The 27960-nt window shown below is 47.0% G+C and overlaps 1 protein-coding gene across 1 annotated transcript in view; it reads right to left on the bottom strand.

The window, feature by feature from the left end:
• Window positions 1-605: 605 nt before the first annotated feature.
• The window catches only part of ube2o (ubiquitin-conjugating enzyme E2O), a gene marked incomplete at both ends in the record, with an annotated part of 33702 nt that continues 6347 nt past the window's right edge, over window positions 606-27960 (bottom strand). The window contains 22 exons of the mRNA XM_079219815.1: window positions 606-633; window positions 982-1804; window positions 2115-2172; window positions 2282-2485; window positions 3109-3245; window positions 3923-4103; window positions 4203-4567; window positions 5496-5805; window positions 5882-5971; window positions 6547-6675; window positions 6936-7048; window positions 7371-7525; window positions 8333-8488; window positions 10979-11141; window positions 12142-12199; window positions 12454-12604; window positions 12705-12814; window positions 12908-13051; window positions 13565-13628; window positions 13785-13882; window positions 14479-14589; window positions 15020-15079. Coding sequence (XP_079075941.1) covers window positions 606-633; window positions 982-1804; window positions 2115-2172; window positions 2282-2485; window positions 3109-3245; window positions 3923-4103; window positions 4203-4567; window positions 5496-5805; window positions 5882-5971; window positions 6547-6675; window positions 6936-7048; window positions 7371-7525; window positions 8333-8488; window positions 10979-11141; window positions 12142-12199; window positions 12454-12604; window positions 12705-12814; window positions 12908-13051; window positions 13565-13628; window positions 13785-13882; window positions 14479-14589; window positions 15020-15079 — 3708 coding nt within the window. The remainder of the gene's footprint in view (window positions 634-981; window positions 1805-2114; window positions 2173-2281; window positions 2486-3108; window positions 3246-3922; window positions 4104-4202; window positions 4568-5495; window positions 5806-5881; window positions 5972-6546; window positions 6676-6935; window positions 7049-7370; window positions 7526-8332; window positions 8489-10978; window positions 11142-12141; window positions 12200-12453; window positions 12605-12704; window positions 12815-12907; window positions 13052-13564; window positions 13629-13784; window positions 13883-14478; window positions 14590-15019; window positions 15080-27960) is intronic.

Genomic DNA, 27960 nt, shown 5'->3' with positions numbered 1-27960 from the left:
GGCAGTTATACTGACATTCAGTACGCTCTACTATGCTGTGTGTGTGTGTGTGTGTGTGTGTGTACATTTTGGCAGAAAGCGTACAACCAGTGGTTTCCATTTGAACAGAATCCTCCTGGTCGGTGGATGTATACGGCGTCCCGTCTCCCAGACCAGATTGTCCATTCGTTCGTTGCAGTGCATGATGGGACAGCGACATCATCAGTAGTGCTACAGGGAGCCGCAGCTGGGAGCGCCGCAGTTTTTCATCCATCTTTGACCTCGTCCCAAATGCAGCTACGGTCACCAGTCTGCTTTGCGTCTCCCGGGCTGATTGAGTCGGCGGAGTGGTTTCATCCAGCAAATCCCAAAACCAGTATGGCGGCGTGCTGCTGGAGGCTCGGTGGATGAGGAGGGCGGATCCATGGCACCGATTTCTCATCTCACACCACCTCCACTAAAGTCAAAGTCCTGCTGAGGCCGAGAGAGAGAGAGAGAGAGAGAGAGAGAGTCCGCGATGGCCTCCAGTAACAATGTCCGTGTGTTTACCCGTGTCCATGAACAGATGAGGGTTCCCGTGTGACGGCGTAGCTCCCGTAGGTTTGTGCAAATGGGCGAGCCCCACTTTATCCATCACACTCATCTGCAGAGACACTGAAGGAGAACAAAGACATTGTCAAGGTGCATTCAAACCCTGAAGCGGCTCACTCTCCTGGTCGAGGACGCTGTTCTCCTGCGGCCATGGTTTGATCCAGGGGGATTATGGAGGGGGCAGAACGAGGTGGAGTTTGGGGAAGCAGGAGCAGCACAGACTTAGAAATGGAGGACAAAAATGTGGGCAGTGCTGGGGGGGCACAGTGCAGAAGACTACAGTCCCCCCCAGACTGCAACTAATGAATCCTCCTCGACAGCTTGAGGCGGATGAAAAAGGGAGAAGAGGCGGCGCAAAAGAGCAGGAAACAGTGCAGAGGTGTGTCGGGGGAACGGCGAGGAGGCACTTACTTGTCCTCTGTGTGCTGAGGGATGGCGGCGGCGGCCAGCGCAGCTCGGTACTGCAGCAGCACACCTCGGATGCTCTTCACAAACCCCTTGGAGAGCGGGAAGAGTGGAAAGCCGATGTCCGGGTAGCCGCTGCCCTCTGGGAGGAAACTCCGGTAGCTCTTCCTCCGTTTCTTTGGTCGCACCGCCGGCTGGCTTCCCGTGGGAGCCGCCCCTCCTCCGCTAACCACGACGACCGACTCTGAGGCCCCGCTGCGCGCGACAAAGCCGCCGACTGTGGAGGCCCCTCGGTTTTCGCCACCCAGAGAGGCGCTCCCCTGGGTGCCGTCGCAGTCCGAGTTCTGGCTCAGCTCCTGCTGAGAGGCCGCCGTCGTGGAGGGACCCAGCCCTGAATCCTCCAGCTCCTCCTCCATAATACTGCTCACTCCGGCTCCTGTGACGCCCTCCTCCCCAGCAGGCTTACTGGGGCTGCTGTGAGCCACGGCCACGGGCCCCAGCTCGTCCAGAGGCTCCACCGGCGAGGGTCGCTCCCTCGCGTGCTGAGACCTGGAGGACACGTGCGCCGCCTGGGCTCTCTCGGCGCCGTCGTTCAGCTCGAGCCAGCAATCCAGACGGTGGACGAGCCGCCAGCCGTTGGAGGCAAAGTGCTCCTGGATCTCCTGCTTGAAGACCTCCACGGGGTGCTGGAGGAGCAGCGTCATGGACTGGACCACCTTGATGAGGGCCATCTCGTTATAGCAGCGGCTGTTCTCGTACCCTTCCTGTAGGCCGCGGTCACTGTCGAAGCCGGCCTCGTTATAGTACGGCTCGTTGACGAGGATAAGGCCTGCGGAAAGATGCACGCGCGTGCAAAACGCCAGTTTGAGTTCATTGTATATAAAAATAAATAAAAAAGTAAAAGACATGACAAGCACGCAAGAAAGACATGTTTTACACGCGTCAGCTCTGAGCCAGCGAGATTTGGCTCAACACGAGGAGTGAATCATCTGGACTTAGTTGAGTCTTATGGAAGTGGTGTAAAGTCTGTGTGTGAAGCAGATAGTTAGTGTGAGGCGCTTCTGAGCTAATGAATGCATGAATAAAACATTTGTGTTGCAGAGAAGAGAAGGGGGATGGAAGAGTGAGTGAGTGCTAACCTTGTATGGAGATGAGGACCTGCAGCAGACTGGACTTGCTCGTCCACCTCTCAGTGCCCTGTGGATGACATCAACTTGATTAAAAATGTTATTTTAGCCCATCAAATATTCCAAAGACTCTCCAAATGTCTTGTTTTGTCTCACCAACAGTCTAAAGCGGCGCTCACCTTGCCGATCCAGGTGCCCAGCAGGCTGACGCAGACCTTGCCGTTGTCGTAGAGGTTGGGATTGAGGCGGCCGCTGCACTGCGACAGGTAGCGGAACAGAGGCGGCACAGACGGGTAGATGTTGGGCAGCTGGATGTCAAACAGGAAGAGCCCGTCCTCGTAGGGCGTACGAGTCGGCCCTTTGATCAGAGATGAGAACAGGTCCTGTGTGGAAGTAAGCAGAGACCTTTATGGGGTTTTATGACGCAGGCAGCGGTCTGACCACCGAGGTTACTGTAAAACTATATGATCCCTCCTCGTTGTTGTTTTTTTGAAGACCAAGATCAAAAGCAAATTCATTTATAACATATGGGCTTTTAAAAAGGTCGAAAAGAACGTTTGCTTGTGGAATGATGCTTAGGATTTATTTAAGTCTGTGGTTGTATATCACAGAACGCTGCGTGAGAAATTAAAATCGTGGACTCAAACACAAATGAAAGAAAGAGCACGTCTCTGCTTGTGAAACATCTGTACGCTTTAAAGCAGAGTTTGTACTCCGGTTTACAAAAGTTAATGTTTTGTTAAAGTTAAAAATCTTTACGCTCGTTAGAGACAATAATATTATATTATTATAATACTTGTAACAGCAGTCATGCAGTGAACTGTGACCAGACAAATGAGTGAGCAGCAGATTTTACACCAAATATGGAGAGAACCTGCCTTTGAATACTTACCTTTCAAAATGAATCAGGGCATGATATATTTTAAGAGAGTGATAACTGTGCTGCTTTTTTACCATAAATGTAACAGATACATCTTTTATTACCGTGCCATTAAAGAAAACCCACCATGCGATCTTCGAATGTTTTGACCATGATGCCGTCCGGCAGCGACGTGGCAAGTAGAGCCATTTCCTTCCTCACTGTGCTGAAGAACTTCTTTGCCTCGGCTGGCTGGAACTCCATTTTCTTAAATGAGTGAGTGTCTAAAAAAAGATATTACGGACAGATGGTGATTGGATAAGTAAATAATGCAGAAAGGAATAGACATTAACAAATACAGTTTAGCTTGTGTGAGCAACAAGCTAAAGAAGCGGTCCCCAACCACCGAGTGTTGATGCATTATCAAGGTCGGAAAGATGTTTTATTTTGAAATATAACCGGATACATCCGTCTGTGCGTCTAAGCCTCTTGACCTGTGTCAAGAGGTCACGTGATACGTTACCCTAAAAATGAAACTTAAGTCCGTTTCAACTCTGCCGGTGTTCTGGATTAAAATCAAGGCAGAATATCCTGAGCTCGCTAAAAAAGCTCTGAAAACCTGCTTCCATTTCCAACATCCTGTCTGAGTAGACTAGACTAAAGGTTTAAGTTACGGAGTAGACTGGACACAAACACACGTCGGGTGTCGTTGTCTCCCATCACCCCGAGATGAGACCGGCTCGTAGCAGAGAAACAGACTCCCACTAATACGGTGCAATGGTGGGTTGTATTTTTATGCACTTTATATACGTTTTTATGCCGGTCGTATAATTTGACTACATCCTATTTAATACATCATATTTATTGCCCACACCCTGAAGTCCATGAAAATATATTCTTAAACGAAACCGGTCCGTGTGATTTCAGAGCAGAAATGTTTTAGAAACTCTCCGTTTCTCACCTGGAGACCACTCCAGCACAGAGAACACCTCTCCCTTGGCGCTGGTGAAGGTGACGCCGGGCTTGCCACCGCTCTGTTTGCACAGTACTGGTGTGTCGCTGAGGAACTCGCTGGGCCACTCTTGTCCACCGACCGGTGTCTGCGGATCCTGCTGGGGCTTTTCCTCCACAGCTCTCTCTACCTGAACATGAACAGAGAGTAAGATACTCGTTTATGAGCACTGCCCTTCTGTGGAAAACCCTTTCAACTGTGCCTCGTTGTGGATTCCTTCAACGCCTACCTCTGTCCCCGCTCCTCCGCTTGCCCCCGCCTCCACCACGGCCTCCATCTTCTCCTCCTCCACGATGGCCACGTTGTCCAGCGTCTTCCTCAGGTTCTCCTGCAGCTTCTTGATGTCGTCCAGGAAGCGCTTCTCCTTCGTCGGCTTCTCTGGGGCCGTGGGCGTCGCCGAACTCGCTACGTTTGTTACGGAGGCGGGTTCGGCGGAGGTCGGTGAGGTCGGAGACCCGCCGGTCCAGAGCTGCTCCACAGTCATGTTCTTCAGGCTCTCCAGGATCTTCAGGGCCTCTTTCAGCTCCCTGAAGCCCCGAGAGGCCCCTTCTTTACTGGGCTTCTCCGCTCCATTGACCGCTCCTGGAGTGGTTCCTGAGCAGGCAGAAGTTATAAGTGGAGAACAAATTCTTGCAGTAATAATTAAAGACATGTCAAACTAGACAGAGGCAGAACATTTTCTGTGATATAAAAGCATCAAGTGATGTTTTAATCCTCATTATGTTTAAGTCAAATATATTGTTTTAGCCCCTTTTTGACTGCAGGAACCTTTTGAAGAACTCGTTTCGAGTCTAAAAAGGCTGCGTTTTTGGTAATTGTAATCCCAGGACTGCTTTACCTTCAAGCAATAGTTGTCAGCGTGGAGACTGAGAGGAGGGCTGCTGGTGATCACAGCGGTAAACACACTCCCCTTTAATCTAAAAACATGTTGGCACCTTGGTTTTTGTCTCATTCCAACATTTATTGCTGTACAGTATTTACTGATGAATGATAGACGTAATGAAATGCAGAGGAGGAAAATGAAACTAAAAGCGCTCGTCTCCACAGTAAATCATCCGTTGAGGGTTTGATGGTTATGTATTTGTGCTTTAGAACGTAACCTCCATGAAACAATCAGAAAACAACTATTTTATCTCATTCACAGCACCGCCACGCTGTCTCGCTTTCTTCTACCACTCAATCTCTATTTTTTTCTTTAATTTTTAATAATGATCTTTTTGTATTATTGTTTTTTATTGCTCATTTATAACACTTGTTTTAATCTGGTTTCTTTTTTACTATGTCTCTTGTTTGCACTATTCCCTATACTTCTGTAAATCCTGTAAATGTCCCCACTGCGGGACTAATAAGGGATTATCTTATTTAATCTTCAAACAAAAAGACATGGTTTGGTTCCCAATTCTGGGGGAAAGTTCCTGCAGACAAAAGGCGTCTTTAAGTTATTTTAGTCCTGTAGAAGAGAGTTCACACTATTCCCGTGAAAACAAACAATAATATACATGTTATAATTCAAGCTCCCCACCTCCTCCAGAAGCCGGGCTAGCAGCAGCCCCCGAGGCTTCTCCCTCTCCAGCGGCTCCTCTAGTGGGGCTGGTGACCCCAGCTTTGCTGCCCTCTTGAGGGGGGATGATAAACGCCGCGTTGGCGGTGGGGGTCGATGTCTCGACGACATCTGCATTGTTGACGTGGCCGTCGTCCTCGGTGGTGAGGCCGTTGTCCGTCTCCCAGCTGTCGCTCTCGTCCTCCCACTCCTCAGTGGACAGCACGCTGCTCGTCTCCTCCACCGAGTCGTAGTCGGTCTCCTCGATCTCAGAATCCACGTTGTAGAGGTGCTGCATGTGTGTCATTAGGAGACCATCAGCGTCTCCCTTCTCATGTCATTCACCGTCATTTGGGAAAAACGTTTACCTGTGGCAGGACGATGGTCATGGAGTTATCCGCCCACACCACCTCCACTTTGCTGCTCACGTCCACCCTGGACACCTGGCCGACCGACGTCTGAGGGAAGGTGGAGGCAGAGATACGACCGTCATCAACAGCCAGCAACATGAAACACAATATGAAAACAAGACTTAAGGGCTCTCAGGGGATAATGAGCGTTGTACCGATTGTCAAGCCCTTTGAGGTAAACTTCAGGTTTTGTATCATCATTTTTAAGTTAATAAAAAAAAAAAAACAGCAAGCAAGCAGTCGTGGTTATTTTCTGGTGAGGACACGACAAACATGCAGTGTTTATTACTTGCTTTGCCAGGAGGTCATTCAACTGAGAACAGTCTGTCTCTTTGGAGGCCGATGTGTGCTTTCCCAGTTGACATTTCGTGCAAGAGAAAAGCTCAGAGTGTCCTGAACAGAACAATGTAGCTTTAAAGTGCTTTTATGTTTCCTGATTGTTTATGAGCAGAAACTGCAATAAATGCTGCCTTCATGAATGTTCAGATGTTGTTCAAACTGATGTTTTGGGGTTCTGAAGTGTATGGCGTTAAACTGAGAGGTGTTTCTATTATTTTGCCCATCTCATGCATGTCAATGAGGGGAGAGTAAATACATTTGCGATGAAATGCGATTGTTCTCACCTCATTTTCGCAGTCATTCGGTCCGTTCTCTGAGTTCCATATTCTGATGACGATGTCGGTGGTGCGGAAGTGGAAGTCTGGGTGATCTGCGATGTCGTATACGCTGACATCCTCCTCCATGCCGAAAACCTGGAGTAAAGACAAATAAATAAATAAATAAATACTGGGCCTTTTTCCTTTTGAGTCATGTACAGTAGCGGGTTATGAAAACATAACCATCTGCCAAAAGTGTAGGAAGGAAAGTAGACGGGTTGCTTTGCTTCACACATACAGCGTCCCATACTTTCCTCTCCTCCCTCTATTATACAACCAATCTATTGTACATAAATATAAATGTTTTTCCACATTCTTTAAAAGCGAAACACTGCCGTCTTGTTTTCCTGACTGACCTCCACGTCGTCGCTGGTGGAGTTGAGTTTGATCCACTTGACGACACAAGTTCTGCCCCTGTGGTCACCAGACTGGATCACACCGTACACGCCCGGGTCCGTGAGGGCTTGGGCTGAGAGAGCACAAACAACACAGGTACACAGTTTAGAGAGCAAAACAAGAACATAAAACACTTTAAACCTGAATGATATGTATATAAAAAAAGGAAACTTTAGTTTGCTGTAACATTACAGCCTTGAATGTGCGTCCCTGTTTTTTCAGTCCATTTCACGGACACAGAAACTTGGCATAGTTTCAGAAAACGACCTAGATGCTGTAGGCACTAGGTGGCAGAGTGGCCTCAATAAAAATAAATCTCACAGTCCACAAGGACACCGATCTGACACACGCTTTGTTTTCACTTTATTTTTTTAAATCAAACTAATTTTCCTCACGTCGTTTGTCCACTACGAAGTCCCCGGGACAAAACTCATGGCTGTCGAGGTGCTGGATGGGGATGAGGTCGTTGGATCGGATCCCCTTCTCCACTCGCCCGTCCTTCCACATCACATGACCCGTGGTCTTCGTCGACACAACCTCCACTGCGACCCTGTGAAATAACAAAGGGAAATGTTAACACGTTGCTTTTAGTGAGTTTTTTACTAAACTGATTGTATTAAATAGTTATATAATATAGTCTCATATTGATCACAACTAGTATTATTTTTTCTAGTTCTCAGCTCTTCTTCTTGGAAAACTAAATGGGAAAGAACAGACCACCTGCAGTGTTGTGGTTTGTTTGCTGAAGTAGAACAAGCGAGACAGAGCGTCTTCTTGAACTGAGGACGAGTGAGACAGTGTGCGGTTACGGAAATGACACCATCGGTTGTTGGCACTGAAAGACTTTGTGTGTGAGGCTCCAGTGTCCCCGTCACACAGATGAGACACGAGCCCTTTGACAAACAAGAGGTCGGAGGGGCACAAACACACTGTTCAGCTTTACAGGGTAAGCAGCTGTTTATTGGTCGATAGCAGATGATGTCACTGGTCTGGCTTTCACACCAAAGTCCTCAAACAGTTGCGTGGAGGGAACTAAATGTTCAGTCTTATGGTTCTTTTTCTAACTTCGTTCGGTGTTTCTCTATGGGAATCGTCTCGGCGTGACCAACTAAGGAAGCTCCAATGACACCACGTCTGTCAGTGACAGACAGGTCGAACTGTGCTGGGGCTCCGCCCCCACATGTTACCACAGTCGACCGCCACTCGCAAATCATTCTCGTTTTCTTCCCGTGAAGAAACTATTATAGCTCCCTCAGCTTATCTTGGCTAGCTTGGATATTCTGCAAAGAAAAGTAAAAAGCAGCGCAACCACAGCGGAGAAGGAACGCCGGCGTGTTGCTCACTGCCGTTAACCCACCGGTCTCCAGGCTTGAACTCGCGGGAAAACTTGGTCCTCTTCTTCTTGTGCTTCCTCTTCAGGTTACGGATGGAGAGAGGGATGCTCTTCTTGCGGTTGGCCGCCAGCCCGCCGCTCTGAGAGGAAGCTGTGGAGCTGGCCGACGACGTCAGAGAGCTGCAGCCAGGACCAGTCACAGGTTAACGTCTCTTTTAAAGCATACAAACTGTACACAGGGAATTATTCAACAGCCCAAAGTATTTTAGGCAGCTGGTTAGTTTTCTGTCAATCAACTAATGGATCAACAGACTAACTGTTAATTACATTCACAGCACAGAAAAGTAACTGGGCTTAACGTAGAACTAGCGTACGGCTGGGCGGTATGGCCAAAAATTCATATCATGGTATTTTGTAAGATTCTGGCGGTTTCACGGTATTTTTTTTCCAAATAAACACATTAATTTATTGACGCCGAAAAGGACCGCCATCGTTATTCACCACTCGCTCGCAACTGGCCAGCAGCTGTTTTGATTGGTACATAGGGAGCTAAACATGGAGGGATTTAGGACCCAGGGGAATCCCTTGATACTAGTGGCGCATGCTCGGCCACAACACTATTGTCATTATTCAGCCGGCAGCAAAATTTAATGTTTACAGTCACAGATACGTGAACAGGTCTGAGCTACTTATGTCTCACGGATAGAAGTTGACTCAGGGTGTGCAAGACATGACATCGCCAAAAGGCATGATGGGTAAAGCCCGCCCACTTTGCTGCACAGGAAAAGACTTCTTCCTGCACAAGAAAAGTCTTCCTGTGTGGGCGGTGCCATTTACCCAGCATGCCTTTTGGTGATGTCATTTTTTGCACACCCTGGCCGTTTCTCAATCAGCGTTCTTCTCTGTACTTGTGTTCTCTGTACTTGTGTTCTCTGTACTTGTGTTCTCTGTACTTGTGTTCTCTGTACTTGTGTTCTCTGTACTTGTGTTCTCTGTACTTGTGTTCTCTGTACTTGTGTTCTCTGTACTTGTGTTCTCCTGGACTCGTGAAACGTCATCAGTCGCGGCCCAAGTACTGTTCCAATTCAAAAGTCCGCTTCTCGCCAAGCACGGTGAAAATGCCCGGATGTGACTTGATCCGCCCATTTTACCGGGGATGCATCAGAGCAGACTTGAGCGTACTTGAGAGAGCCAATATCCCAGAATGCATTTCGGACCAGCAAACGGGGGACAATGACGGATGAGAAAACTCACAACTGAAAGTTGACGTTCTATGAATACTACCGTTGTTGAGTCACAGAATTTAATTTTAGGATGTTTTCAGGCGAGAAGTTAGTTGTTTAAGCATCAAATCTGTGGTCGGTTTGTCAAGAATCAGCTTAATTAAAAAGATACGCCGACGAGTTGAGGTCCTGCTCGCGGGACCGCTGAGCCCCGCAGCACCGGGCCGTCGGCGCTCTGCTGCCCGCCGAGAGCAGCCTGATCTCGGCTGGACTTTTTGAAATGATCCGCTGGCTCCGATGTCTCCGTATCGATTAAACATGAGATATAATTCTGTTTCGAGGATTTAACGAGCAATCATCATTATTTATTCACAGTCACATTAAATCAGTTTGACTGAGGGAAAGGTTAAGGTTTATAACTTAAGATTTTAATTTAACTTTTACTTTGAACTACAGCGGTGTCTTAGTACTTTTGACCGAATTGTTTGCAATTATATGTGTATATATATATATATATAATACATATTTATAAACATATAATATATATAGATACACATACATACAATGATATGTGTATGTCTGTGAAACCAGTACAAAAAAAGCAGGGTTGTCATATTTTGTTTGAATGTAAAAATACTTTACAGTGAAGAATCAGAGTAACCATGACAACAACAGCTGAGGTGGTGACGTCAACAGCTGAGGTGGGGAGTCTGGACTTCAGAGTCCAGACTCCCAAGACCAGACTCCAGAAGTTCACAAGCCAAGACCTGTGTACTTGGTATTGAGAAACGGCCCCTGAGTCAAATGAGTTAACATGAGACATAAGGAGCTCGGTCCGCTGCTCCTTCAGCTTCAAGCTGTGAACATTAAATGTTGTTGCCTGCTGAACAGAGGCGACTGGTATGACGGTATGTGAAAAATTCATACTGTACGGAAAACTGAAACCGGTATACCGGTTCTCACAGCCCTACGTATGACCATCTGAAGCTCATGCAGACACTCAGCAGCACTGGACTATCCTTTAATGGTCTGAATGAAGACAGACAGGAACAATGTAAGCCTCACATGCTTGAGAGATGATTGATTATTCAGCTCCGTGGGCGTTTTTCAGGTTCAACAAGCTTGATTGTAACTTTTAAAAAGAGCTGCGAGGGAGACGCTCGGATAAACTGACAAAATGTATTTCCATCACTTGTATTTGAGGGAATAAAAGTCCTGTTACACTATTCCAGTATATTGTTTTTCAGTAATTATCTCTGCCAGGAAAATTATGCAATCGATCGTGTGGGTGTGTGCATGTGAGTGAGTGAGTGTGCACTTTTGTGTCTGGTCATAGCAACAACCATACTTTATACTTTAAAGCATGTAGGCACTTTCTAGAACCCAAAATACAAGTATCTCCAGTCCCTGAAGCGTAACGTGTGTGAATGCGTAACTGGTAACAGACCTGGTATCGTCCGTGTCTTCTGCGGCCTCGTCGTCAGCGTCCTGCTCCCCGTGTTCATCCGAGGGGTCGATGGTGTTCTGGGAGTCCGGAGCGTTCTGGTTGGGCGCCACAGAACCGTTGTTGTTGGGATGAGACGAGTCGGTCTGCTCCGATCTGTGGTCCCCTGGCGAGAGATAAACGTACACTTTAGGAATCGATCTAAGGGGATTTCTATTTAAAACAGGAGATGAAATGGTATGTACCTAAAACACAAAAATAATTCAGAAACAAAACCACATTAGATTTCTTTTTCGGTCCCTGTGGCAAATCAATAAAAACGGGAGAAAAACAATTAGCTCACAGCTTTTATTTATGGCACAAAGAGAGAGACGAGGTCATCCTCTATTTTCCTGGTTCACGCAAGACGGACGCAGAATGTTTCGCAGCTGAAGTGTGCTGCACCTCAGCTCAACATCCACTTAGTCTGTTCCCTCAGTGCCGAGCCCCATTTGTGGAAAGGACTGCCTGATGTCTCACAGGAATTTTAAATCGTTCCGACTCGGCTTTGCATGGAGACACTTAGTTCTCTGCTCCTTTAGGGAGGATGTAAGCAAAAAATAATGCACACTTTTCTGAAAATGATTAAGCGGCATAAGTGTGTGTGCTAAGGGAGAAAGTATATTTATCACGCTCATCGTTCATATGAAACTCAAATCCATCTGCTCTCACTTCGGTCTTCCTGCTCATAGCAAATGCTCTACATACTCATCATGTAATTGACGAATGATTACGGGTGATGACCAATGCAGCAGCATTTGCACAGTAGACACATTAGTTGGACCAGAGAGCTTTACAAGACCAAATCATCTTAAACTACCAACAACATCAGTCAAAAGATAAAATAATCTGGACCTAAGAAAAACATATTTGAACAATATTGTCCGATATCTGAAAGAAACAACCTTTTTAAACAGTGATGATCAAAAATCATACAATTAATATCTTCTCAGCCTACGCATCAGTCAGGATCTAATTAAAATGGTAATGTAAGACAACATGTCTATTTTCAGTCTTGCTGAGTTCATAATAGAGGCATCACTGACGACATTAGATAGCAGCAGAAGTGTGTGTGTGTGTGTGCGCCTCTGGATACTGTGTTTTCTCTGCAGAGTGTCGTTTGGCACCTTGTGCGTCGACGTTCTCCGTCTTCTTCCCCGAATCCTTCTTGAACAACCGTTTCAACTGCATGAGACACACACAGACAAAGCCGTGTGAGACGATGATCAAAAAAATGCCTCACAGCACTGACGGCCTCTGTAATACCAAGAAGGTAATCCTTAAAATACACACAGTGATCTGCCTAAAAACAGATGATTTCAGTGTTAACCAGCTCGGGAGGGGGATAACAGGGTGGATCAACCTACTTTTTCAAATATCTTCAGCTCAATTAAATCTATACTCTGATGTAGGAGTAAATGAACACATTTCATCCTCACCTTTCTGGCCACAGGGTCTTCAGGCAGGACGGGGGCGCCCTCAGGCCCGTCACAGGTGATGCGTGTGGCGTCCCCCTTGGCAGGGAATATATAAAGGGCCCTCTCGCCCAGCTGCCTCTGGGTGTGGTCGTAGTATCCTAGACGCCTCACCCTAAACCCAACCAGCGCAGCAACAAGATACAGTTTCAGGTTGAATCCCTTCTGCGAACAGAAACCAGTTTGAGGACATGTAGAGGAATATTCAGACTGACCGGCACAGATGCTCCTGTGTGATGGTGGAGGCAGGTGGATACACGCTGTCTGAACCTTTGGGAGAGAAGCTCTTGGTGATCCAGGTCACCTTCAGTTCGACCACCTTCACCTGAGGAGAGCGCAAAGACGGCACGGAAACAATTTAAGATAATACAGTTGGCCATAAAAAGGAAAAAAACGAGGATGTGCATCATCGTCTCACCTCTTCTACCACCACCCTGAACTTGCACTTCCTGCTGAGGACAGGTTTGACCCCCGACAGCCACTGTACGTTAGAGAAGACTTTGGCCGGACCGATCAGGACCTGGCCTGGGTAGAAACCATACGCCTCGTGGAAGAACAGACCCTGGAGAACAAACACATCATTTATAATTAAGAACGTGACCGACACAAGGATGTATTTTATAAAACAAAGTCACAATAAAGTTAAGCAATGCGGAACATTTCAATTTAAACCTTTATTTTCTACAAGGAATTTTTATTTTGTGTTGATAGTCCCTGTGAAAGAAAGTGTTTTCCTCCCTTCACCTCGGGGAGGATGGCACCGATGTTAAGCATTAATTATCGGTAACCCCGACCCAGCATTAAGAATAACCATATAGAAATAGCCGATCTGATTGTCTGGATTACTTAGCGAGGTCATACGGAGACATCGGTATTACATTGAGATGTTTCGTAACCAGTTAAAAGTTCCTCTCTATTTACAGAACGTGAACCAGCTTCTCGTGGCCCCCGACTTACACCGGATTCACACTCCTGCTCCAGCTTTTCCGCAGAAGCATAAATTAGGCATAGCAGCTGCTCTGCTCAGGGTGGATGTACCTGATCAGGTGACAGGCGAGAGCTTGTGGCTACGTACCGAATCGCTGACATGTGGACAGACGTCGTAAAGCTTGGCACCGTCCTCCACGCTCATGGAGCACCTGGAGGGAGAGAGAGACGACCGGCTGACGCTCACTGGATTTGGCACTGATGAATGTGTGCCAGGGTGTTGCTGACAGACTCCAACATGGTCACAGTTTAATCACACTCGCAGACACACACACACACACACACACACACACACACACACACTCTACCTGGCACCGTTGGAGAGCTTGAGGATGATGTGATTAGTCAGGTCGTACACTTTCCCCAGCCAGAAGTCGTAGGCGATGTAGTCGCCGTACATGAAAGACTGGAAGGAACACAATAAGAAACCCATCTTATCAAAGTATGACGTGTCACAATAATTACGAGAGTGCACAGTAATTACTTGCAGAACATCATTTTCTACGTTACTCTGGCAGACAAAAACTGCCGGGTCAAACTTTCATCATCTTAGCTTCGGCTTTAAAGACATTTTAAATCAAATATGATATGTATTATTGCTAAATGTGTATTGTAATATCTGAGAATGCTTTATTTTTGCATCTGTCATTTCCTAATCATTTCCGAAAAATGGCTTGGAAAGAAATAATGTGGTATTAAATCATCAGAAAATAATGCTAATGGCTTAATTTCCGTATAGAGATCCTCCGCAGGCATAAGTTACTGTTGCTGCACTACAACACGAGTGTTGACAGCTTGTGATGCAGATTTGTGTAACTGACTCATCACCCGTCTGTACACAGGTGAGCAAACACCCCTTTTCATGCGAGAGTGGAGATAGAATTAGCTCTAAATTACGTTGATATTTCCATGAAACTACGGACCTGTAAAATGAAGCGCCACCATAAATGTACTTGGAGAACCTGATCATGAGCACGAAGGCCCACCGGTGAGATGTCTTACCCAGATGTGCTGCAGGTCTTTGCTGTTCACTGGATACAGAACACAGTTTGTTCCCACCAGCTTCACTGCACACTCGATGTCAATGTTGGTCACGATGCCACACTGGTTGTCCTGGAATGCAGCGAATACAAGTTCAGTGCATCATCACGTACGTCACCGCTGCAGTATCCTGTTCGTAGACACGAGGACCTGCTATTGCTTCTAAGCTTTTTTTTAAAACTTTCCTGAGGTCCACAAGTGTCACTGGATTGATGCTTAGTGAACACTACAACTCTTTATTTCAACCAAAAAGAATAAGCGGTTTATTCAGGTGCTTTCACAGAGAAAGCCTCCTCTCAGCGTTTTGTCAGCGTCGACCTGCGATGATATTCCAGTCATGTCTGATGCAGCAAATGGAACAGAGCGGTGAGCAGTGACATGACTAACAACGAGAGAGAGGCTGGATTGAAAGGCAGCGAGAAATAAGTCCGACTGATGGAGGTGAAGTGAAAAGGGAGAGCAATAGACAAAATAAAGTATATAAAGAAATCGTCTCACTTACATTAGAATTATTTCTTCGCACAATGTCTCTAATGACGATGGATCGATCTTCAAGTTTCAGCTGAAAAAGAAAAGACGCAGGTGGGTGAACATGAACAACATCATTTTCTCCTGATAACTGCAGAGGAGAACTCTTCACGTCAATGACCCTGTGACGAACTCTGGAGAAGAACTTTGAATTGAAACCAACTCCACATAAATCACAGTCGCACCACGAGGACATTACTGATGTGACTCGTCACAGCCTCGCCCCAGCTCACAGCCGTGAAGACTGCAATATGCACAGTCAGCAGCGCTGGAACGCCCCCGGAGAGCCGGTCTAATTATTGTGCTATCCAGACAGAGAGACGCGTTTCACCGAGCCGGCTGGCACGAGCCTCCGGTGTGAGAACACTGAGGGAGTCAGCAAACGTATCGTCGCCATCAATTATTAATCCAAACGTTGAAATAAAAATAGGGCTTGTAAAACGCCGTGGTTTTACAACTACGGAACCAACAGCTTGATGGACAGATGGCAGCAGCGCAGCGTTGATCAAGAACTACAAGCCCGGAGAGACACGGGTTGGAAAACAGGAGCCGCCGTGGGCTAAACTTGGCACCAGCTCAGCTCCCAGTCGCAGCGGGAAACCTCGTTCCCGTGAGCCGCACTCCGCTGTGGCACACTATGCCTGTTAAAATAGCCCTGAATTAAAATGCTGTTGGTGGGGCGTTGTCGCCTAAGGCCCCCGTGAGATGATTACATATGATCCAGGAAAGCCGGTTGGAGTAACAGATCCGTGAGATCGGAGGCTCACCAAGTAGCAACACTGTATTTCATAACTTCAGTTTAATCCGTCGTCGCAACAATCTCCAGGTAAACATAAAATATCTGCCATTACATTACTATCAACCTGGACTTAACAGGTAGTTCTTTCATTATTATCAATATCATTAAGTACATGTGAATCAAATTGTTCGACAACATTTACCCCAAGGTCCATTATTAACCTGCCTTTTCCTGTACTTTCACCCACACTTCAAACTCTCTCCTCTGAGAAAATGTGATCACCCTAAAAAACACATTTTCTCGATTAGCTTCATCCTATTAATCAACGGGCTCCAACACGAACACACTATTTACTGACGGTGATGTCACATGTTTCAACAAACTAATGGGGATTTAGCAACATTTGAATCAAAATGTGATGACAGCTGTGCTTATGTAGCTCTCTGTCAATCAAATCGGATCAAACCGAACCACACAGTGCAGTCAACTCAAAAATAAATGTTCATAATTGAGATCTCCAGAAGGCCCAACTAAATGCTACTCGGGTACCGCACTGTTGCCATGCAAAACCATGAATCAGCGCAGCGCCCCTGCCTTCCTCCTCATCACCGTCATCTGTATTACCTAGAACGGAGGAAGCAGGGTGATTAATGCACCTCGTCTACTTAACTTGACCTTCTTGAAATTAAGACAGAGAGCGGGGGAGAATTTCACACCACAGCGTTGCTTCTCCAACAATGAGTCAGGCACAAGATGGAGCCAGGGGTCTAAGCCTTCCTCATGCCATTAGACAAAATGTTGCATGGGTATAAATATGATTTTATGAACTGCTGGATTTATCCTTTCAGAGGACAGCTCAAGTTTTATGAAGCACTCAGCATAGACAATCAGCCAACATTTGCACCACTATGATCCATTTACTATTCAGGGCAAGTAGCTGCTGCGTCTCTGCAGCTCCTCGGCTTTCATCATCTACACTGTGTTTTCACAAGTGTGGAAGAAAATAACAAAAACTAGATGCAAAATTGCTGAATAGACCTGAGGACAGCAAAAAAGTATTTAAAAACCTTTACTGAAGGGACATAAACGTAGTAAATTTACTTACTTTACGGGCTTAGGGTTACACTGACAATGTGCAACTATAATACATTACTTGGAGAAATAATCAATATTGTATATCTGCCATGTTCATTTTTTGTATACTCTATAATCTGCCCCCTAGAAGTAGACGTCGTCACTGATACCCCTATTGGTTTTTGGACATTTTGAAGCTTCAAGTTTGGCATTTTGATTGTCTCCATCTTGTTTTCTTTGCAACCAGAAGTGACATGAGGGTGGCGCTTAGTACTACCGAACACTGAATAAGACATATTTGTACAGTCAATCAAACGGTAGCCCCGCCCTAAAGCATACTATGCTTTATGGTCTATTTGACCCTATTTGAACCCTAATTTAATTAACATTATGCTGCATTGAAGAAGACTTGAAACTAGCTATTGAGACCATAAACTCATGTTTACAATGTTTACTGAGGTAATAAATCAAGTCAGAAGTTCTATTCGCCCCCTGATGGCTGTTAGAAATGCAGATTTAAGGCACTTCCTCATTGGCTTCACGTTTCAGACACAGAGATTGCCACCTGGAACTAACACACATTACCGTTTTGAAAACCAGGTATCTTTCAAAACACAACTGAACAGACAAAAAAAAAAAAAATACCACCTGCAGAAGCTGAAACTCCTTCTACTGAAACTGAAACAGAACATTGGATTTCCTCTTTACGTCATCGACTGAACAGAGAAAGCCTCGTCAAACTGACAAAATGCCAAAATAGCTCATGTGTTACATACGCTGATCTAAATGACGCCACCACAGGTCTGTGTGGCAGAAAGGGAAGAATTATAAAACAAATGTTGATTATCTCATAGGCTACAAGCTACAGCACAAGCTGCTCTACTGGCAGCAAGTACACAACACAGTGGCAGCCAGAGCCTCTGAGTTTAGGCAGAGACAGATGGAAGTAGAGGAGGAGAAAGCAATTAGGAGTAAAGAGAGCGAAGAAATGAAAAACACAGCGGCCTGCAGCATGTTAAGTAATAACTGGAAGGAGAGTTGTTCTCTTAGGATGTTGTTTGGTTCAGTCGGTCCGGACCGGAGGGGATGATGCATTTGAGTTCTGTCCGTTTCCTGTTCACGTCATGCAGGCTGAAAGGTAACTTGTTGATTGGACAGTTTTGGAGATCCTGCATCATCAGAACCAATGTGAGGAAACTAAATTCCTGAGAGTTTATGCAGCACTTTAATGCTTTTTATGTATATATGCATGTTCTTTGATTAATAACTGATTAGAAGCATTATAGTATTAGTAGTAGACTGGAAGTTGACCATATGTTATGAATAAGTTGTAACAGCTTTTGACCTATTAATCAAAAATATCCGATCTATCTTTTGATTTTAATGAAAGTTCTCCAATTTTCAACATGGGTCCTATTGTCATAATTGTGGTCGTTTTGTGAGTCGTGGCCTTCTGCCCTCGCATGCCGCCATTGTAGAAATTCAGGAGACCGATTGCAAGCCTCAAATAATTTAAATCCACATATGTTTTACATATTTTATTACAAACAAGTCAACGCAGAGAGGGCTCTCATAGATAATCCAGCTAACGGCATAGAGGTGACGAGTGCAAAGTTAATATGACCCATAGACACAAAAAGTCTATTTACCCAATTAAAAAAATATATAATATGAAACAATTTAATCCAAAAAGGGAACCCGTCCAGATTATTTTCTACAACTGTCCCCTTTTTCTATGTGTTAAGGACAGGAGTACAATCACAAGTGTACATTCACACACACACACACACTTATGGGTCCCTGGCCTGTGTGTGTAGGAGATACAATCGATGGGTCACAATGTCCCCTTGTAATCAATTAAACAGCAGCTTGTCTGCTCCTCATGTCTCTGCTGCTGGTGGTAAGAGAGCACGCACACACACACACACTTCTTTGAGACAGACACACACACACACCATCTAAATGTAATATTCACTCAGTGCAACATGCTGCAGTGCGCTACTGTAGTAACTGATTTCCTCCCCAGTTCAAAAACACAGTTTGAAATCAATACCAGTTACCCCACTGTAAGAAAGGAGACGGCACCACGTAGGCCACACTGCCCCAGACGACTGAAGGCCATTGCTCCCATTGCGAATTATGACCAGGATGTGAATTTGCTCGGCAACCAGCCGTTATGAAGCAGCTGGTGGGCAATGGTGTAACCCTCTTAATAATTCAAACCTTAATTTGAATGGAGTGATAGATACCCCTCTTTCTAATATCTGCTACAGAGCAGCATGTCCCTGCAGTGAGTGATTATTTTTTCCCCAGGAAGAAACTAAAGAGGGCAGGGAGGATAATGCTATCTCACAGTTTCATGGTGTTATGATGGAGAAGAAAAGACGTGCGTGTGTAGTATGAACCACTTTGAGTGGTCAGAAGAACTTTGGGTTACTCAACGTAACCCCCGTTCTTTGATAACAGAGTGAGGTGTTTCACTATGGGAAGCGCTCGGCGTGACCAACTAAGGAAGCTCCAATGACACCAAGTCTGTCAGTGACAGACAGGTCGAACTGTGCTGGGGCCCCGCCCCCTCATATTATCACAGTCGACCGCCCCTTGCAAATCATTCTAGACCAGATTTCTTTCCGTGTCAATGCAAGGAGGGGTGTGTTGGTGAAACACCTCACTCTGTTATCAAAGAACGGGGGTTACGTTGAGTAACCCAAAGTTCTTCTTCTAACTTTGTTCGGTGTTTCACTATGGGAGACATAGACCGCTCCTGGATTGCATGAAATTCTCGAAGCCAAAATTGTTTAGCCCGGTAATGACTATCACAGGGACTCTGGCGCGTTGGCCTCTAGCACAGCATGTGCTAAGGACGGCCCTGAGACATCGAGCCTGTAAAACCTTACAAAAGTGTGAGGCGTAGCCCAGCTCGCTGCAGCACAAATATATTGCACTGGAACACCCTTGAACAGGGCCCATGAAGTGGCCATACTCCTTGTGGAATGAGCCCTCAAACCCTTGAGGGGCTGCAGACCCCTACAACTATAGGCTAGATATGGCCTCTACAATCCAGTGGGACAGCCTCTGGCGGGACAGTGGCTTGCCTCTGTGAGGAGTGGCCCAGGACACGAACAGTTGATCTGCTTTCCTGAAAACTGCCGATCTATTCACATACAGATGCAGTGCTCGCACCGGACATAATGTGTTAAGCCCTTGCTCCTCCACAGAGGAAAAAGGAGGTGGGTGAAAAGCTGCGAGCTCCACCGTGGGACATCTGTACAATGACTCCACCACCTTAAGCACAAAGGCCGGATTGGGCCGCATACAGACCTTGGCGAGCCCAGGAGCAAACTGCAAGCAGGAAGGGCGAATGGATAAAGCCTGTAGGTCACTCACACACTTTGCTGTGGTTAAAGCCAAAAGCAACACTGTTTTGAGTGAAATAAACTTCATCTCCACCGCCTCCATAGGCTCAAATGGATGTTGAGAGAGGGCCTTCAACACTACCAATAAATCCCAGAGAGGAACCAGGGGCCTTGAAACTGGGAGTTTACGGCGAGCACCTTTCATGAAACGACATACTAAAAGATGCTGCCCCACCGGCTTCTCTCCAAAGCCTAAATGACAGGCTGAGATAGCCGCCAAATACCCTTTAATAGTAGAAAAGGCCTTGCCCTTGTCTACTAAATCTTGCAAGAAACACAGTAGGTCCACCACTGAACACTGGAAAGGAATGGTGTGCCTCAAACGGCACCATTCCTCAAAAACTCGCCATTTACAACTGTAAAGAGAGCGAGTGGAAGCGGCCCTTGCACTCTGAATGGTGTCGATGACCTGTTCAGCCAGGCCTGCTGCGTTCAGGTTCCACCTCTCACAGGCCAAGCCCAGAGCGCTATTCGGTCTGGGTGAGGGTGGTAGATCTCCCCGCCTGCCTGGGAAAGAAGGTCCCTGCGTATGGGGAGAGGCCACGGCTCGTCCGCCAGAAGCTGTATTATTTCTGCCACCCAATGCTTGGACGGCCACCGTGGCGCTATCAGGATTAGCGACAAGCCCTGTTCTCTCACCCTGTCTAGAGTCGGGGAGATCAGGCTGAGTGGGGGGAATGCATAGAGCGGCACGTTTGGCCACGAGTGGGCCAGCGCATCTATCCCCAGTGGTGCATTCTTGTCCGATAGGGAGAAAAACAGTGGACAGTGTTTTCTAGCGAGGCGAAGAGATCTACGTCTGCTTGGCCGTATTTCTGCCAGACTTGCTTCACCACCTGCGGGTTAAGAGTCCACTCTTCGTACAGAGGGTTTCCTCGGGACAGAAGATCTGCACCCCTGTTCAACACGCCTGGGACATGTGTTACCCGAAGGGACAGGAGCCTGGTGCTGCTCCACATGATCAACTTTCGAGCCAACCTGTGTAACTGTAGTGAGCGAGTGCCTCCTTGGCGGTTGATGTACGCCACCACAGTGGTGTTGTCTGTTTTCACCAGGACATGGCGTCCCTGGAGAAATGCCAGAAAATGCTTCAGTGCATAAAACACTGCCCAGAGTTCCAATATGTTTATGTGACTCTGAGCCAGCCTCGGGTCCCAGGTGCCGTTCACTGTTCTGCCCAACATGGCTGCCCCACACCCTGATAGGGAGGCATCCGTTGTCAAGGTTACCCTGGATGACACCAATTGACAGCGGGACACCTGACGCGAGAGCCGTCGCGTCCTCCCACGGGCGCAGCGCAGATACGCACGCCGGTGATACTTTTACTCTGCGGTTGAGGTGACGGCGTGAGCATAGGCGTAATGCCGTGACCCAGATAGCGTGACACGATAAGAGAGGGAGTTTATGTTGAGACCCAAATAATCTGTACATTGCGCCGATTCGACCCGACTCTTTGTCCAGTTTATATTGAACCCAAGATCCGTGAGATGGTTTATCACCTTAGCGGAATCTTTCACCGCCTGCTCCCGTGAGTGGGAGCATATCAGATAGTCGTCTATGTACGAGAATATCCTGATGCCATTGTTCCGTAACGGAGACAGAGCGGCCTCTACACACTTGCTGAACACCCTCGGGGCTAACGAGAGCCCGAACGGGATGGCTTGGTACTCGTAGGCTCTGCCCTGATAGGCAAATCTGAGAAACTTCTGGTGCGCCGGATAAATGGCGATATGAAAATAAGCTTCCGCGAGATCGATTGTTGTAAACCAATCCCCCGGACGAATCGAGCGACAGAGCCTTTTGTGTTTTAACATCCTGAACGTGTATTTGCGTAGATGTATGTTTAATACACGTAGGTCTAAAATGGGGCTTCCCTTTTTTGGAATGAGGAAGTAGCGGGAGTAAAAACCCCGCTGAGCTTCCTCGCTCGGAACAGCTCTGATCTGTTTGTTTAACAGTGACGCTATTTCGTCCTTTAGGACTCGGGCTGAATCGCCCGTGGCTACTGAAACTAACACACTGTTGAATCTGGGTGGTTTCATAGCGAATTGTAGCCTGTACCCTTGCGACATAGTGAACAGGACCCATGGATGCACTGCGCATGCGCGCCACTGGGCTGCCTGGGCAGTGAGGGGGCTGACGACACCGTGAGGTGACGTCATCTCCCTCACCTGGAGGGAGGTGACGTCATCTCCCTCACCTGGAGGGAGCGGCCTCCCCTCGGCGGAGCTTGAGCTCCCCCTGTCGGGGTTATGGGGCCATGACATGGTTTTACTTTTGTTTTGTTTTGGGGATTGTATCTTGCCCTCAGCCAATGGCTTGGTTGCAAAGATACTAACTTTATTTCTTTCAATGAACTGGGTAAAAGTGCTTGGTGACACTGCATTTCCTGCTGTCCCTGATTCTCCTCCCCTTGAACGTGAGGGGGGAGAAACTGCAAAAGTACCCCCGGAGCACTGGAAACTTTGAAACATGAACTTGGGGGTTCGGTCCTACCTCCACCACCCTTCTTTTCTTTGAAGGTGGAGGGGAGGGAGAAGCAAGGCCGGTTAGGTCCTGCGCTTCTTCTTCCCTTCCCCGGGGTGGGACGGGCGGTTCTTTGCTGCCGCGGCCGCAAAGGAGTGTTTTCCCCAGGTCTTAGGGTTCTCCGCCCGAGGCTGCTGGTTAGTCGGCTGACCTGCTGCCTGTCTGTGAGGTCTGGCCCTTCCCTGTCTACACCTTGTAGCTGCGGCTGTAGCTGCAAAGCTAGCCCTGGGTACCTGTGGGGTACGAGGGACGTGCTTTCTGGGTAAGCAGAGGTTAAATAAATATCGTCCCACAGGGCTGGATTAGGTGAACCTGAGTCCAGCTGCCTGCCCATCTCCTCCAGGATTTCTCCCTGGTACGCGGACAGCAGAGTCATCGCATTTAGCGAGCACACTGACTGTGCTGCGTAGCGGTACATTCTCTGCAAAATGGAGGTGGTCAGGCGCTCCGTTTTATTAGGCAAAGCGATGTTTGAGAAAGCTGAGAGAGAGCGGCGGTCCGGGTGGAGATGATAAGCCACGGATGGCTCCACTCCTGGTGGTCCAGCCAGACCCAGCTCTCCCATCCCTTCGACTTCCAGTTTAGAGTAGCCTTTGGTGGGAAGCTTGCTCTTAAATGGACTGGACCAGAACCTGGCCATTTCCTTCATGCAGACAGGTACTGCTGGCAGAAGTTGTTTTGATGGCGGTTGGGCTGGTGGCAGCCTTTTACCATCATACAGGTCTCTTTCCCCCCCTGTAGCATCTTGGGCTGCTGGCCATTGTATGCCCAACCTGGACGCGGCTCGCTTGCAGACTTCATACAAGTTGCTGTCCCCTGGGGGAGCAACTTCGGATGCACTAGGGGGTCTGGACAGCTGGACAGGAAATGTGGAGTCATCCTCCTCATCATCCATGTCGTCCATGTTGAGGAGGTCAGAGTTAGCATCGCCCTCTGCGTCCTCAACACCCGGCTCCAGTTCGAGGAGCTCCTCGAAAATTGGAGGCATATCCGGGGACTCAGCGTCCATCATGTCCGCCCAGCTCAAAGAGGCTAGCGGCAGATGTGTGCTGGTCGTGGCTCTTGGGGCGGTTCCCGACAGGCACGGGTCCTGCTTAGGGGATACCGCTACTCTGAGCCTCCTTTCCAGGACCTTCTCCGGCATTGACGCACAGTGCAGACATGACTTTGGGTCCGCCAGCAATGTCTGAGCGTGTTTAGCGCCCATGCATGCTATGCACATCGGGTGAGGGTCCCTGCCCGAGATGGATGCCCCGCATGACGCAGGGCACAGGCGGGATGCAGCCTCTTTTGCCTTCGGTTCCGACCCTTTGGTGGGGGTAGCGGCCGACATGGCAACTGAGAAGGAAGGGAAATATATGAACAATTAGCCGCACTTAGCGTTAGCCTGACGGTGAATTGCTCTAGCAAACGGGGTTTAGCCGGCTAATAGTGCACCGTGAGAGTTCGCTCGTCGTGACACGTTAGCAGAACTCCGGGCACTCGGCTCGACTAGCAAACAAATGCTAACCGAGACCTGGTAGGCTCGCCATAACGCTCTAGCCAGAGATAATAAAGTTACAGTCACCGACGACACCGGTAAACAAACACCGGGTAGTCGGGAGAACAGCTCGCCTTGACGCGGACACTGCCTAAATACTGTGTAGTGTCTAAATATACTTCTCACAAAGTACTTACCCAGCAAATCCAGACTAGAGCCAGGAACTGCGTTCGGCGACGTGTCCTTAACGGTTCGTCTGTGAACTGTTAAGCAGAAAATCCAAGCTAGCCAAGATAAGCTGAGGGAGCTATAATAGTTTATTCACGGGAAGAAAGCGAGAATGATTTGCGAGGGGCGGTCGACTGTGATAATATGAGGGGGCGGGGCCCCAGCACAGTTCGACCTGTCTGTCACTGACAGACGTGGTGTCATTGGAGCTTCCTTAGTTGGTCACGCCGAGCGCTTCCCATAGTGAAACACCTCACTCTGTTATCAAAGAACGGGGGTTACGTTGAGTAACCCAAAGTTCTTCTGACCACTCAAAGTGGTTCATACTACACACGCACGTCTTTTCTTCTCCATCATAACACCATGAAACTGTGAGACAGCATTATCCTCCCTGCCCTCTTTAGTTTCTTCCTGGGGAAAAAATAATCACTCACTGCAGGGACATGCTGCTCTGTAGCAGATATTAGAAAGAGGGGTATCTATCACTCCATTCAAATTAAGGTTTGAATTATTAAGAGGGTTACACCATTGCCCACCAGCTGCTTCATAACGGCTGGTTGCCGAGCAAATTCACATCCTGGTCATAATTCGCAATGGGAGCAACGGCCTTCAGTCGTGTCAGTGGTGTCATTGGAGCTTCCTTAGTTGGTCACGTCGAGCGCTTCCCATAGTGAAACACCGAACGAAGTTAGAAGAACAGCTTTATAGATGCATGTCCATTTAGTTATAACAGAAAACCTGTATGATATTAAAATCTCTTATACAAGAATACATAGATATTATACCTCAAGGCTGGGAAATGGATTTAGATACCACATTTCTGGTCAAAAATATTTCTTTGCAATTGTACTGTTAATTGTACTGTGTAGCTTTTATCTGTTGGGGTCATTTAGAATCCGACTAACCCTAAACCTTTAATCTCACATACCATATAACTACCTGTGTACGTAGGTCTAAATCTTAGCATTTAGCAGTGTATCATTTGTTCAATACTTACTCAAGTTAGGATAATGTTAAGAAGGTGGTAAATAGTAAAAACAAATAATATGGCAGCACGCTAAAAACGTGGTAAAATCATTGGTTTCCCGTCAGTCAGTGAATGAAGTTTGAATGAGTTAAGAAACAACTCGGCTTTGACTGACAGTTAGCCGCCGACCCGACGACTAGCCCAACCAAAATAAGCTTGGCGTATTTGGTAAACTTGCTTTATGGAACGGGTCCCAAGATACTCCTCCAACTGTTTTAACTTAAGGAAAAGTAATTACGAAAAATTGTCGACATGCAAATTGTTCAGGGGAAGTAAACATGTGTGCGGGTTTCGGTTAAGGATGTGGCAGTTTTGTGTTTCTACTGATAATCGTTTCCACTCTATTTTTTAACACAATATCATAACTGATGCCTTCTACGGGAACAGGCAGGGTCCTGCGACCTTGGGATTTGTTTAGAGGTCAAGCCAATGCCGATGGGTGAAGGTCATCACTTGTCTGCAGGCTTCTCGACGTCACATGAAGCTGCACTACACCTTTGAAATTGTTTCTTTGGCACACACGATATAATCACACCAGTCATTGATGCATTTCTTCAACGACATGTTTGGTTTCAGACACAGGCAGACTTAATAAAGTGTGTGTGGCACTTGAATAGTCGCAGACATTTATCGTATTAACGCAAACGTGTACTGCAGAAAGCTAGACATCCAGGTTGCAACACACCAGCCGACTGTTGCTAGGGCTCGTGTGGTGATGATGAGAAGTGAGGCGGGAAGGTGGTGATGGACCCAGAGTCAGACAACAAAAGAAAAAGACATGCTCATTTGCTCGAATGCATAAATGTGGGAGTGTCTATTCGTGTGTGGCTCTGAATAGAAGACGACCTCGGCTGCCTCTCCATCCACACGGATGAAGGGAGAAGGGGCCGGATTGGTGACGGGAATCGATAGAGGACAGCATTTGCTTTGACTTCCCGGCCTGGTTAACACAAGTCATTATTCAGGTGCCGGAAGAGGGGGAGAAAGAGACGCCGCAGAGGAGTGCAGCTCGGGGCCACGCCTGTCCTCCACTTTGACAAACAGTTTTCTACACTACCATGTCGTCTTTCAGCTTAATCTCCGTATCAGCAAGGCATCGGATCCACAAAACACAACAGAGTCAAATGAGCACAGGTTGTAGTAGTAACAGGTGCACATACGGTGTTTATCACCACAAACGCATCTGCCCGTACTGAAAGCCCACCCACAGATCCTGTTAAATATTGATCTGTGAGGACGACGGTGCAGTCATCGTCACACGGCGCTACATCCTCCCCCGCGTTGAGGAGTTTAATGTAATTCACCGATCTCCATGAGGAAGTGAACAGACTCTTATGGAGCAACATCCTTTATTCTGTAGAGCCTTATGTTCCCCCAATAGCTACCTGCTATCCTGCAATTATTTTAACAATGTGGAAGGATTTTGGTGGACATTGTGTAGTTTATAAATAGAAAAATATTTAAAAAACATGACTGAAGCTTCATAAAACTGTAATTCTGCAGTACAATGTGTTCAACAGTACCATCGGCCCTTTAAACGGCTCTACACCGTGTCTGGCTCGGTCGTAAGGACACAAGGAAATCAAACCTTGTGGACCAATGGGAATGATAAAGGTTTAAAAAGGTACAGGTGCATTAGCCTTCTTGGCCCACACAATTCTGATGTGGCTATCACCCAATGTGTGATGCTGCAGCTTGTAGTTCAGTATTTGTATTAATCTTGGTGATAAAACTTACACAAAAAGGTGAACTCCAAACCTGAGGTAGATGGAGTACCCGCCAAAACAGAAACTTTAATCTTTCCAAATGAAGTGGATAGAAGATGGAGCAAAGAGTAAGGCGGTAGCTTAAAAGTGCAATATACGTTATATTCAGAGCACAGCAGCAGTAAACAACTATCGTCTATGTAAAGATATAAAGGATCAATGGGACCCACTGGCGAGGTCACAGTTTCCTCTCATATAGCGGTCACAGCTGATAAAGTCAACGTGAATCCCCCACCCTTCGGTTTGCCCTCAAGTGAACACGGTTAGCTCCGTCTGACGCTTTTGTTGTACTTGTCTCCGTTAGCAGTGAGTCGCTAGCTCAGTCGTCGCCATGTTGAGAGCCGATGAGAAGCAATCAAAATACTCCCAATCTCGCATAATGTGAACGCAGACTAAATATTTTATTTTTTGAAGTATCTGAACACTATTGCAGAGACAATCCACTTCCCTCTGTCTGCTTACTATGCTCCACACATCCAAAGCATACATGTTTACTTCATTACTCACAAACCCCTCAGGGCTTTGTGCGTTGCGCATGTTAGAGAGCACTGGTCAGGAGAACTGCTTTGTCACGACTTCCTCATTGGCCAACATGATGCCGCACTAAATCTAAACTAATCTAAACTAAATAAAGCAAGAGGTTGTCACACTTGACAGTG

The sequence above is a fragment of the Taurulus bubalis genome, assembly GCF_910589615.1.
Source record: "Taurulus bubalis genome assembly, chromosome: 6".
Taxonomy (NCBI): Eukaryota; Metazoa; Chordata; class Actinopteri; order Perciformes; family Cottidae; genus Taurulus; species Taurulus bubalis.
The sequence above is the reverse complement of the archived record's forward strand: the minus strand, read 5'-3'. Positions and strand labels throughout refer to the sequence as shown.